The 12317-nt window shown below is 48.9% G+C and overlaps 1 protein-coding gene across 3 annotated transcripts in view; it reads right to left on the reverse strand.

The window, feature by feature from the left end:
• Nucleotides 1-12317, reverse strand: part of AXIN1 (axin 1) — a 70784-nt gene that overhangs the window by 4008 nt on the left and 54459 nt on the right. For all 3 annotated transcript variants that reach the window (XM_045849153.1, XM_045849151.1, XM_045849152.1), the window contains 3 exons: nt 6631-7160; nt 5967-6137; nt 1678-1923 (listed from right to left, as the gene is read on the reverse strand). In XM_045849153.1, the coding sequence (XP_045705109.1) occupies nt 1678-1923; nt 5967-6137; nt 6631-7160 (947 nt within the window). The remainder of the gene's footprint in view (nt 1-1677; nt 1924-5966; nt 6138-6630; nt 7161-12317) is intronic.

Genomic DNA, 12317 nt, shown 5'->3' on the forward strand with positions numbered 1-12317 from the left:
ATTCAGGCTCCCCAGATTCTTCATCTGTGATCTGAGCCCTCTGACTCCCTGGAACACACTTTGGGGAGCCCTCCTCTGAGGTGCTGAGATTCTTGTCATTTCATTCACTCCAAGAGGGTCTGGCCTCTTCCCCGTGGGTGCAGCTCTTCCCACTTGGCACTCTGATGTGGGCCTGGGTCCTGGAGCATGGTCACTGCTCTGTCCGAGGCCGCCAGAGACCTGTTCTGGGGCTCACTGCCCAGCAGCTCCTCTCCAAGTGGCCATCCACCCTGGGCATGAGCTGTGCGGCCCTAACAGTAATTTGTGCTCTGACTTAAGTGGGGTCACCCCACAAGGAGCTTGGGGAGTCCCAGAACTTCCACGGCCACCTCCAGAGCTCTGCTCTGTGGCCATTTATTAAAAGGCCCACATGCCCTCAACTGGCGACACATGGAGATGCCAGAGCCACTGCCTGAAACCATGCAGATGGCTCACCCCCCAAAACAGGTCACAGAATGACTCCAATGGCCACAGACAGACCATACTGTTGTGGGGGACAGGCTGGGTGCTGGCAGGAAGAGGGGACACGAACCCTACTCCCCAGAGATCACAGCAGAAATGACGCTCCAGGAAACTCCTGGCAGAGGGAGGAGTCCCAGCCCTCTGCTGCCCCATCAGCCTCCGGGCCACAGGCATCCTGCGCAGAGCTGGCCGGCTCTATGTAGGCTGAACAAGATTGCACAGTGAGCCTTGAGTTGGCTGTAAAAAACATGGTCACCTTCAATGACCAGGGAACACCTTCAGACTTCCACCTGTGCCCAAGATGGGTGATGGGGAGAGTTGGCACCTGACACCAGCTTCCACAGAGCAGCGTCGCGCACACAGTGAGGCCCACGGGAAGTAGAGTCGGGAACTGGGTGACTGAAGACTGGGCAAGGGGAACTAGTACGTGTGAGGAAAACAGTGGCTGTGATGCCAGGCTCTGGTGCAAACCACAGATTCCAGGCCCTCAGAAACTCTCATTGCCTGGGGGTTCCAATGAACCAGCATGTCTGTAAAAGTTACCTCAAAGCCCAGTGAAAAGGGTCAGGGGAGCCCCTCCGGTCCCCCTGCTTCCCTGGAGGAGAGAACGGGGGCCTGGCCTAAGGCCACGGAGGCAGAAGGCTGAGCTGCTCTGCCGCTGAAGGCACAGTGAGGAGTGGCTGTGGGGTCTGGGGTCTCTCCCGAAGTTTTACACCGCATGTATCTCAGCACTGCTTACTGTCCTACCTGCAAATGGCACTGGGCAGGGCTCCTGAATGGAGGCAGCCAGGACCCCTGGGACCAACACCTCTGAACTCAGCCTTCACAGCAACTAGTGGTGACCTGACTGCAACCTCCAACAGTTCCATGCCACTAAGGGGACCCCACGGCCTCCCACAAAGACCAGCGGTGAGTGCATGCTCAGAAAGCAGAGCAGGCGTGATCAGGGGAAAGACTCCCCCAGGACAGTGTGATGACCACCTGCCCTCCTAGCCCTTGGTTGCTCAGCAAGGCTGTGTGGAAAACACTGGAAGGAAAAACTCACCACTGCTGGTAGGTACCCAGCATGGCTCTATGAATGGACCTCAGGCATCAGGGAGTTCCACCCGAGTGTAGCCACCGTACCTGGAGGGGCCCTGAAAAGTGTCAGCCCTGCTTTCCCGCATGGCTCTGTACCTCTGCTTTGAGGGCAATTTGCTGGCTCTCTTCTCTTCCTCCTCCAGGCGCCTGCGGGCCTCCTCCAGCTGGGTCAGAGGGTTGGGGGCCGGATTGGGTGGCATTGTGGGGTCTTGAATGAAGAGATGAGAGGGCTGGACAGAGTTCCGGAGCTGAGCGCTGACCCAAGGGTGCACGGCCCCGGGACGCTCAATGGACAAGGGCCTGGAGCTCTCATGAACCTGTTGCTTCTTCGCCCCAGACGACCTTTGGGAGCAAGAGAACAGAAGTGGCACAGCCTGAAACCCCGGGCCATACGCAGGCATCTGGAACTAGGCGGGAGCCAGCAGCAGAGGCTGAGCTCAGCACCGGCCCTTGGATGCCTGGGGCAGGAGGCCCTGGTACCCTGGCCAGCGAAAGCCATGTGAACTTCAGCAATTTCCTCCTATACTACACGACACAAACATTCCTTTTTTCCAATAAACTTTAAAAATATATTTTATTGATTATGCTATTACAGCTGTTTCAATTTGTACCCCCTTGCCCCCCTCCTCCCAGTACTTTCACCCCCTCCAGCAACTCCCCCACTTAGTTCATGTCCATGGGTCATGCATTTAAGTTCTCTGGCTTCTCCATTTCCTATACTTTTCCCAACCTTCCCATCTATTTTGTAGCTACCAATTATGCTTCTTCATCCCTGCCATCTTTCCCCCATTCTTCTCCTCCCCCTCCCCACTTATAACCCTCCAAACGATCTCCATATCTATGATTCTGTTCCTGTTCTGGTTGTTTGCTTAGTTTATTTTTTTTTGATTCAGCTGTTGTTAGTTGTGTTTATTGCCATTTTAATGTTCATAGTTTTGATCTTTTTCTTAAGTCCCTTCAACATTTCATGCAATAATGGCTTGCATACTTTAAAAAATAATTTCGTAAAAGATTTTATTTATTTATTTATTTTTAAAGAGGGGAAGGGAGGGAGAGGCATCAATGTGCAGTTGCCTCTTGAGCACCCCCTACTGGGGACCTGGACCACAAGCCAGGCATGTGCCCTGACTGGGAATTGAACCAGTGACCCTTTAGTTTACAGATGGGTGCTTAATCCACTGAGGCACACTAGCCAGGGCTCAAAAATTTTTTTTTAATTTATTGATTTTAGAGAGACAGAAAGGCGGGAGGGAGGGAGGGAGACATCTGTTTCTTGTTCCACCCACTTGTGCATTCATTGATTCTTTTTTTTTAACTATATTTTATTATGCTATTTCAGTTGTCCCATTTTTTTCTTCCCTTGATTCCCCTCTGTCCTGCACCCCTCCACCCACCAGCATTCCCCCACCTTACTTCATGTCCATGGGTTGTATATGAGTTCTTTGGCTTCTGCATTTCCCATACTATTCTTAACCTCCCTTAGTCTATTTTGTACCAACCATTTATGCTTCTTATTCCCTGTATTTTTCCTCTCATTCTCCCCCCTCTCCCACCCCACTGATAACCCGCCATGGGATCTCCATTTCTGTGATTCTGTTCCTGTTCTAACTGCTCAGTTCGTTTTTGTTTTTTAGGTTCATTTGTTCATAGTTGTGAGTTTGTGGTCATTTTAATATTCACATTTTTATGTTTTAATATGTTTTATTGATTATGCTATTATAGTTGTCCCCTTTTCTCCTCTTCACTCCCCTCCACACTGCACACCCCCTCCCACCCACATTCCCCCCCCCCTTTAGTTCATGCCCATGGGTCATACTAATAAGTTCTATAGCTTCTACGTTTCCCATACTATTCTTACCCTCCCCCTATTTTGTACCTACCATCTATGCTACTTATTCTCTGTACCTTTCCCCCCTCTCTCCCCCTCCCACCCCCTTCCATGTGATCTCCATTTCTGTGGGTCTGTTCCTGTTCTAGTTGTTTGCTCAGTTTGCTTTTGTTTTTGTTTTAGGTGTGGTTGTTAATAATTGTGAGTTTTCTGTCATTTTACTGTACTTGTTTTTTATCTTCTTTTTCTTAGGTAAGTAAGTCCCTTTAACATTTCATATAATAAAGGCTTCGTGATGATGAACTCCTTTAACTTGACCTTATCTGGGTAGCACTTTATCTGCCCTTCCATTCTAAATGAAAGCTCTGCTGGATAGAGCAATCTTGGATGTAGGTCCCTGCCTTTCAGGACCTGGAATACTTCTTTCTAGCCCCTTCTTGCCTGTAAGGTCTTTTTTGAGAAATCAGCTGACAGTCTGATGGGAACTCCTTTGTAGGTTACTGTTTCCTTTTTTCTTGCTGCTTCTATGATTCTCTCCTTATTTTTAATCTTGGGTAATGTCATTATAATGTGCCTTGGTGTGATCCTCCTTGGGTCCAACTTCTTTGGGACTCTCTGAGCTTCCTGAACTTCCTGGAAGTCTATTTCCTTTGCCAGATTGGGGAAGTTCTCCTTCATTATTTGTTCAAATACCTTTTCCACTTGTTGCTCTTCCTCTTCTCCTTCTGGTACCCCTATAATTCGGATGTTGGAACATCTAAAGAAGCCTCTCTTCACCGTTTTGTATTCTTGTTTCTTCATTCTGTTCTGGTTGAATGTTTCTTTCTTCCTTCTGATCCATACCATTGATTTGAGTCCCAGTTTCCTTCCCATCACTATTGGTTCCCTGTATATTTTCCTTTATTTCACTTAGCGTAACCTTCATTTTTTCACCTAATTTGTGACCAGACCAAATTCAACCAATTCTATAAGTATCCTGATTACCAGTGTTTTGAACTGTGCATCTGATAGGCTGGCTATCTCTTTGTCACTTAGTTGTATTTTTTCTGGGGATTTGATCTATTCTTTCATTTGGGCCACCTTTTTTTCTGTCTTGGCATGCCTGTTACGTAGTAAGGGGTGGAACCTTAGGTATTCACCTGGGAGGGGTAACCCATTTTGCTGCGTTGTAACGCTGTATGTGGGGAAGGGATCCGAGAGGGAAAAATGGCACTTGCTCTGCTCTCTGCTGGCTTTCAGTCACCTCCCCTGCTTCCCACAAGCAAAGTGGGCCCTTCTGGTCCTGATTCCAAGGTGGGTGGGTTTGTGTACGTTCTAGGACCCTTGTGGGTCTCTCCAGTGAACTCTCCTGTGAGGCTGGGAGTTTCTCTTACTGCTGCCTCCACCCCTACAGGTGTTTTCAGTCAGAGGTTTGAGGCTTTATTTCCCCGCACTGGAGCCCTGGGTTGCACAGTCTGCCTTGCTCCCCAGTTGTTCCTCCCAGTTTATCTGCACTCGAATGTGGGACTACAAGCTCCACCAGCCACCCTGCCTGGCTGGGTCCACCAGCCACCTCCTTGCTCTGAGTCCTCTTCATGCACCTGTCTCCGCCCCTCCTACTGGCCTGGATGAGTGTGTCTTCTTTAACTCCTTGGTTTTCAGACTTCTTTACAGTTCGATTTTGTCAGTTCTAGTTGTTTTTTGCTTTTAAGTTGTTGTTGTCCCTCTTTTGGGTGTGCGAGGAGGCACAGTGTGTCTACCTACGCCTCCATCTTGGCCAGAAGTCCATTGATTGATTTTTTTAAAAGATTTATTTATTTATTTTAGAGAGATGAGGAAGGGAGGGAGAAAGAGAGGGAGTGAAACATCAATGCGTGGTTGCCTCTAGCATACCCCATACTGGGGATATGGCCTGCAACCCAGGCATGTGCCCTGACTGGGAATCAAACTGGCTATGCTTTGGTTCACAGGCCTGCACTCAATCCACTGAGCTACACCAGCCAGGGCCCATTGATTGATTCTTGTATGTGCCCTGACTGGGGATTGAACCCACAATCTTGGAGTGTCAGGCTGACACTCTAACCAACTGAGCTACCCAGTCAGGACTACAATTCTTTTTTTGTTACTTATTTTTAACAGATTTATTGACATATAAATCAAATCAGCCCTGGCTGGTGTGGCTCAGTGGATTGAGCACCAGCCTGTGAACCAAGGGGTTCCTGGTTTGATTCCCAGTTAGGGCACATGCCTTGGTTGTGGGCCAGGTCCCCATTTGGGTATGTGTGATCGGCAACATTGATGTTTCTCTCATATGCTGATGCTTCTAACCTGCTCTTTCTCCCTCCCTTTCCCCCTCTCTAAAAATAAATAATCTTTAAAACCCTTCCCCAAAACCCAAGCTCACACTGCAATGGGCTGAACCTGATCCCTTTGAATTCTTGCTTCCACTGTACATGGTTTTCAGGAAGATAGTGGGTGGGGCCATGCCACATAGAACACTGGCAAAGCAGCTTTAGAGGCTTGCCAGCTGGTTCTGCACACCTGTGCCCACACCCCCAGGACACCGGGTACTGCTTACCCATGGCTGGCCTTCCTGTGCCTGCTAATCTCCTTCTCCCCCTCAATGATCCACTGCATGATCTTCTGGTTCTTCTCTGCGTCCTCTGAAGGGCCTGGCACCTCAGCACTGGCACTCTTCCCTGACTCAGCCTTCTTGGCATTTCTTTTGGAGGTCATGCCGGCCTTCCCGCTGCAAAAGCAAGACCTGGGAGTCACCCACTGACTTAACCTGGCCCGTCACTGGATGGCTGGCCACCTGTGCTCCACACCCTGCATGGCTCCCTAAACATGAAGGCCTTGACAAAGTGGTGTATTCTAGCAGCTCTGAGGGGTTACAGGGGTTTTTTCAGGTAACTCCATGGCAAGAAGTGAAAGGAGTCCAAGCATCATCGGCTAGGTAGGCTGGTGCCCCAGATGGACCAATACCCTAGGCAGAAGCCTGGCACCTATTCCTGTGCCTGAGGTCTTGGCCACATGTCTGCAATCCCTGCAGCTGACCTTGGTTTAATGACTTTTAAAGGGCAATTCTAGCCTAGAAAACCAGAAGAGAATCCATGGGAGACATGACCTCTCACTGAGGCCTCTTCCTCCCTGGGAATATGCTCCTCTTGGACACAAGCCTAGGGACAAAGGATCCACAGCCCCAGTTTCAAATCATGACTCGGGTCACCAAAGACACTTACCTGTAGGCCAGGCTATCACTGGCATTGGGGGTCGTGCCCATGTTCTCTAAGTGGCTTCGGGTTTTGGCTGCATGGCTGTGTAGCTCTGGGCCCCAGGCAAAGCTGCTCTGGACCCGGCGGGCGGCCTCAACCTCAGTCTGTTCCTTGGGCCTAGTCACACCATGGTGGCTGTGGTGGTGACTGTGCCTGTGGAGGTGCATGCCAACCGCTTCCAGCTTTGCCCCCAACTTGGGCGCGTGCTTGCCATGCCCCAGTGGTGCACCTCCCAGCACCCCAGATATCTTGGGCATGTGTATGCTGTCAGGGGAGCGGTGGCCAGGCCCGGGTGACTGGCAGCCAGGAGTCCTCATGACCCGCTGAACGTGCTCATCCAGGATGCTCTCGGGGTTCTCCTCATGTGCATCCCGCAGCCCCACGCAGCCCACATCTGCATAGCGGGGTGGGAAGTTGTGCCAGGCTGGGGCCGAAGGCAGCTTGTGACTGGCCCCTGGGGGTGCAGAGGACACATCGCCATCCTCGCCTTCTTCTTCCTGTAGGGACAAGGCCATACATCACCTCTTGGCACCTGCTGGACCAAGGAAATCTCACACTTGGGGAAACAAACAACAAATAAGAAACCACCAAACAAATACAAAGCTGATCAGTGCCATGTCCGGTGTGTCCGGAGCCCTGAGCCCAGGATGAGGCAAGGGCCAGGGGAGGTGCTGGAGGTGCTGCCCAACTCCCAAGAGCCTTTTCTGTTCCTACAGATGCCTGAGCAAGCTCTGCTGGACTGCAGGCCGGGGCGCAGGCGGGACTGAGGACAGGAATCTGTGCTCACCCATCAGTGTGCAAGGACATGCAAGTGCCACACACCAGTGCTTCAGGGACACAATGCCAGAGAAACCCCTGCACTGGCTTAGTTTTCTTTCATGCTTCTCAATAAAGATTTTTGGTTTCTTTCAGTTAAATTTTCCTATTCTTCAATTTTATTGCCCCATTCTCCATAATGTTATCAAAGGGAATATGGCCCTTGTACAGAAGAGCTCGTTTTTTGTTTATCTTGCTATGTGTTTGATAAATTCCCACATTAAACTAATTGAATTTTATTCAATTCTCTGTGAGTTAACATAACCATATGTGTAAACATAAACATTTTGTCACTTTAATTCCAAAAGATACAGGTCATACTTATTTTCTCATCTTACTGAGTTATTTGTCCAAATCAGGATAATAATGAGCAAATTTGGTAATAATTGAAAAGGGTGGGGGGGACTAAGCTACACTTGTACTTTAATTTAAAAGATCTTCAAAAGTTTACCACACCACTTCTCACTAAAGTATCTAAATGTCATTAGTTCAGGCTCAGGGTAGAATGTAGAACAAAAGAGGACAGAGGGCGACAGAAGGGGACTCACAGATGGAAGGTGAACGCACCCTCTCCTGGGCACAGCTTGGAGCCACCTCTGCAGAGACTTGGACCCCTGGGCTTACACACCCCATCCCGTCACCCCTCTGCCTTGCAGGGCTGAGACTAGGAGACTTTGCACTGAGGGGTCTTTCCAGGGCACTGAAAGTATTGAAGCCATTTATTCCCCAAGGCAGCAGCAAGCAAGAGGAAACTACAAATTCTTTTTTTTTTAAAGATTTTTTAAAGGAAATTGTCATTTTTTAAAAAAGATTTTATTTATTTTTATTTTTAGAGAGGGAAGGGAGGGAGAAAGAGAGAGAAAGAGAAACATCAATGTGCGGTTGCTGGGGGCCGTGGCCTGCAACCCAGGCATGTACCCTGACTGGGAATCGAACCTGCGACACTTTGGTTTGCAGCTCACGCTTAATCCACTGAGCTACGCCAGCCAGGGAAAGGAAACTACAAATTCTTGAGAGGTGCAGGTGCCAACTTTGAGCTGAGATCCAGTTTCACTTAAAGTTTTGCATATGTAAGAATTCAATGTTATGGTTTTGAAATGTTATAGACTTAACTGTTCAGTTAATAGTTTTCATTTCCTCTTTTTAAAAAGTTTTTGTTTTTAGAGAGGGGGAGGGAGTAACAAAGAGAGGGAGAGAAACGTCAACATGTGGTTGCCTCTTGGGCGCTCCCCACTGGGGACCTGGTCCACAACCCAGGCATGTGCCCTGAGTGGTAATTGAACCAGCGATGCTTCTGTTCACAGACTGGCATTCAGTCCAATAAGTCACACCAGCCAGGACAAATAGTTTTAATTTTCTTCTTTGCTTTTATTTTCAAAATTTCACAACAAAAGTAAGTTATTTAAAAATTCTGGTTCGATTCCCAGCCAGGATACATGCCTGGGTTGCAGGCCATAACCCCCAGCAACTGCACATTGATGTTTCTCTCTTTCTCTCTCTATCTCCCTCCTTTCCCTCTCTAAAAATAAATAAAATCTTTTAAAAAAATAAAATAAAATAAAAATTCTGTAGTTATTTCTTTTAAATAAAAGGACTATTATCTATAGCAAGATTTATTTAGTTCACAAAATCAAAACTCCAGTTTCTCTTCAAATCGTACAAATCTTTTGCCTTTTTTTTTAGATTACAAAATCACACACGGGTACAGAGACTGCACTGCCAGCTGCTGCGCAGTGTGCCGCACCTGAGGACTAAGGGATGCCTGTGGGAGCAAACCCACTGGAGCAGCTTGGGGCCTGAGCACCTGACCTCAGGTCTGGCACCCATGTCTGGAGGCCGCCACAGGCTACTGCCTGTGGAAAGCCCACCTGAACTTGAGGCCACGTTCCTGTCAATTAGTTCCTGCACTGATGATGGAGAGATACAAAGGGCAGTTCATTTGAATGCTATTATCTAAGAACACTGTGCTGGGACCAGCCTTTCTCCTGAGAGCTGGTGGTGGTTCTGGGCTCAGCCACCTTGCACCTGCCAGCGACACCACAGAGAATGAAACATCTGCACCAGACATCCAAAAAACACACTGACACGCACAGCCACAAGCTACCTTCACAATGTCTTGCTCAAAATGTTGACCTGCCAGAACAAACACGCACAGTCATTGAGCCAAGACTAAAACCTTGACAGAACAATTATGACAGCTCAATTCTATAGCAAAAAGGTGGTGAATTCTTCCTTTCTTTGACTTTATTTACTTACTTATTTTTAGGCAGAGAAGAAGGGAGGGAGAGAAACATCAATGTGTGGTTGCCTCTCACGCACCCCCCACCGGAGACCTAGCCCGAAACCCAGGCATGTGCCCCGACTGAGAAATGAACCGGGGACTCTCTGGTTCACAAGCCAGTGCTTAATCCACTGAGCCACACACCAGCCAGGGCTTTTCTTTGACTTCTTTTAAGAAACTTTACACACATGCACCCTGGCTGGTGTGGTTCAGTGGAATGAGTGTCAGCCTGGCAACCAAAGGGTCGCCAATTTGATTCCTGGTCAGGGCCCACACCTGGGTTGTGGGCCAGGTCCCCAACTGGGGATGTGTGAGAGGCAACTGATCAATGCTTCTCTCCCTCTCTGTCTCCCTCCTCCCACACACCAATAATAAATACAAAAACATTATACACATGCCCTGGCTGGGTGGCTCAGTTGGCTGGAGCATCGTCCCATACACCAAAACTTTGCAAGTCTGATACTGGTAAGGGCACAAACCTAGGTTGCAGGTTCAATCCCCAGTGGGGGCGCATATGGGAGGCAACTGATTAATGTTTCTCATTTCTCACATCAATGCCCCACCCCCACCAAGGTCAATGAACATAGCTTCCGACGAGGATTAAAACAAAAAAAGAAAGAAATGTTACACACATTATTTCATGAGTACACTTGTTTTAAGGGTTGTTAACTCGACGTGCTCAGGGGAACCCTCACATACAGAGAACTGATGCCCATGGAAAGGCTGTGCAAGACCAATAAAGACACCAGCTTTCTCACAACGTGCAAACCGGGATTCAGCTCCTGCTAAAATATCCCATATTTCATGGGGACTCTGTTCACGGTTTTTGTTCTTTGTTTTTTTTTTTGTTTTTTTCCAGAAAAGACTATTAAAATGCTAAGTATTCCTTCAATTACTCAAAGGCCTCTGATGGATCTGAGAAAAAGCTGGTCTCAGTGAGTACACACCCAGTGTCCTGGGTTCCTAACAGACGGTCTGGCTCTGACCCTGTTCCTGACAGCCACTCACTCCAGGTCGAAGAAGTCTCACCCTTGCCCTCATTAGAATGCAACATGGTGGGGTCCATGCTGAGTGACCTGAAGCAGATCACTGAATGTGGGAACTGTGGGGAGGATAGATGGTAAGGACATGTGAAGCCCTTAACCTGGCATCTGCTCTGTGGGAGTCAGGGTCACCAAATCACCGTAAGAGGAGAGGAAAAGACACTGGTAAGAAAAATTTACTTATGCATTCTGTAAGAACACTTAAAAATACTTTCATACAAATTCCTTCCTGGAGATCACCATCATCTGGCTATCTGTCTTACTCTCAGGTCTACCTTCCTGGTACCCGCCACAAATCTCAGGTTCTGACATGTTACTGACTTCCAATCAAGACGGCAGCATAGGCAGACATGGCTTGCCTCTTCGCTCAGCCACATCAAAATTACAACTAAAATATAGAACAACCATCACTCAGGAACATCAGAAGTTGAACTGAATGAAAGTCTGACAACTACAGAATTAAAGAAACCACATCCATCCAGACTGGTAGGAGGGGCACAGATGCAAAACAGGCTGGTCCCACACCCATGTGGATAAAAATTCAGGAGGGATATCTCAGGAGCAAGGAGTCCCAGCCCCACACTGGCCCCCAGTCCAGGGTTCCAGTGCCAGGAAGATAAGTCTGTACAACTTCTGGCTGCAAAAACCAATGGGGATTGAGTCAGTGGAAGGAAGTGCTGGAGCCTTGATCAATTCCCCTTAAAGAGCCCACACATGGACTCATCTACTCAGACTCAGTCCCTCCGAGCTCCAGCACCAGGGTAGCAGCTTGAAAGGCACCAGTGGTAGACAGGGAGAAATTGAAATGTCTGGCATCAAGATAAGCAGAGGTCATTGTCCCTTTTCTGAGCCCTCCCTACACAGAGCCAGTAGGCTGGTGCCATGTCTGAGACTCCATCAACCTGGCCAACAGTGTCTGACCCACCTTGGAGATCCCCAGACTGTGCCCCACCCAACTTACAGGCCCACCCAAGGGGCTTTTCCATAAGAATGGCTGGTCTTGGCTCCTGCATCCTATCAAACAAGCAAGCTGGCTTCAGTGAGCCCTAGCAGCAGCCAGATTAGATTCACAGCTTGGCTTTGCCTAGGAATCTCTAAACCCAACACAAGTAGCAGGCATCTCAGATTGCTTTACAGCTCAGGCAGGGTGCACTGGGCAAAAGAAAGGGCTGACCTTGGCCTGCACCACACGGGAAACCCCAGGGTCAGTGCACCCAGTGGACAGCTACAGACCACACTGGAGCACCGCCACCCTGCCCCTGCACAGCTCATCCTCCACAGACAGTGGAGGATGGTGGTCAGTGGTCACAGCCAGCCTATGCAGCTGGGTGGCCTGGGTAAAGGCTTCCCACTGATCTGCCCACAGCAGTCAAGGCTCAACTACAAGAGGAAGGTATACTCAGTCCATATGAAGGGCGCACCTTGAGTACACAGGTTGGATGATAGGGGAGGCTGTGCCACTGGACCCTACAGGACACCCACTACATTATAAGCCACACTACCAAGACTCGGAG

The sequence above is a fragment of the Phyllostomus hastatus genome, unplaced genomic scaffold (genome assembly GCF_019186645.2).
Source record: "Phyllostomus hastatus isolate PE091 unplaced genomic scaffold, TTU_PhHast_1.1 phas_contig_64, whole genome shotgun sequence".
Lineage (NCBI taxonomy): Eukaryota > Metazoa > Chordata > Mammalia > Chiroptera > Phyllostomidae > Phyllostomus > Phyllostomus hastatus.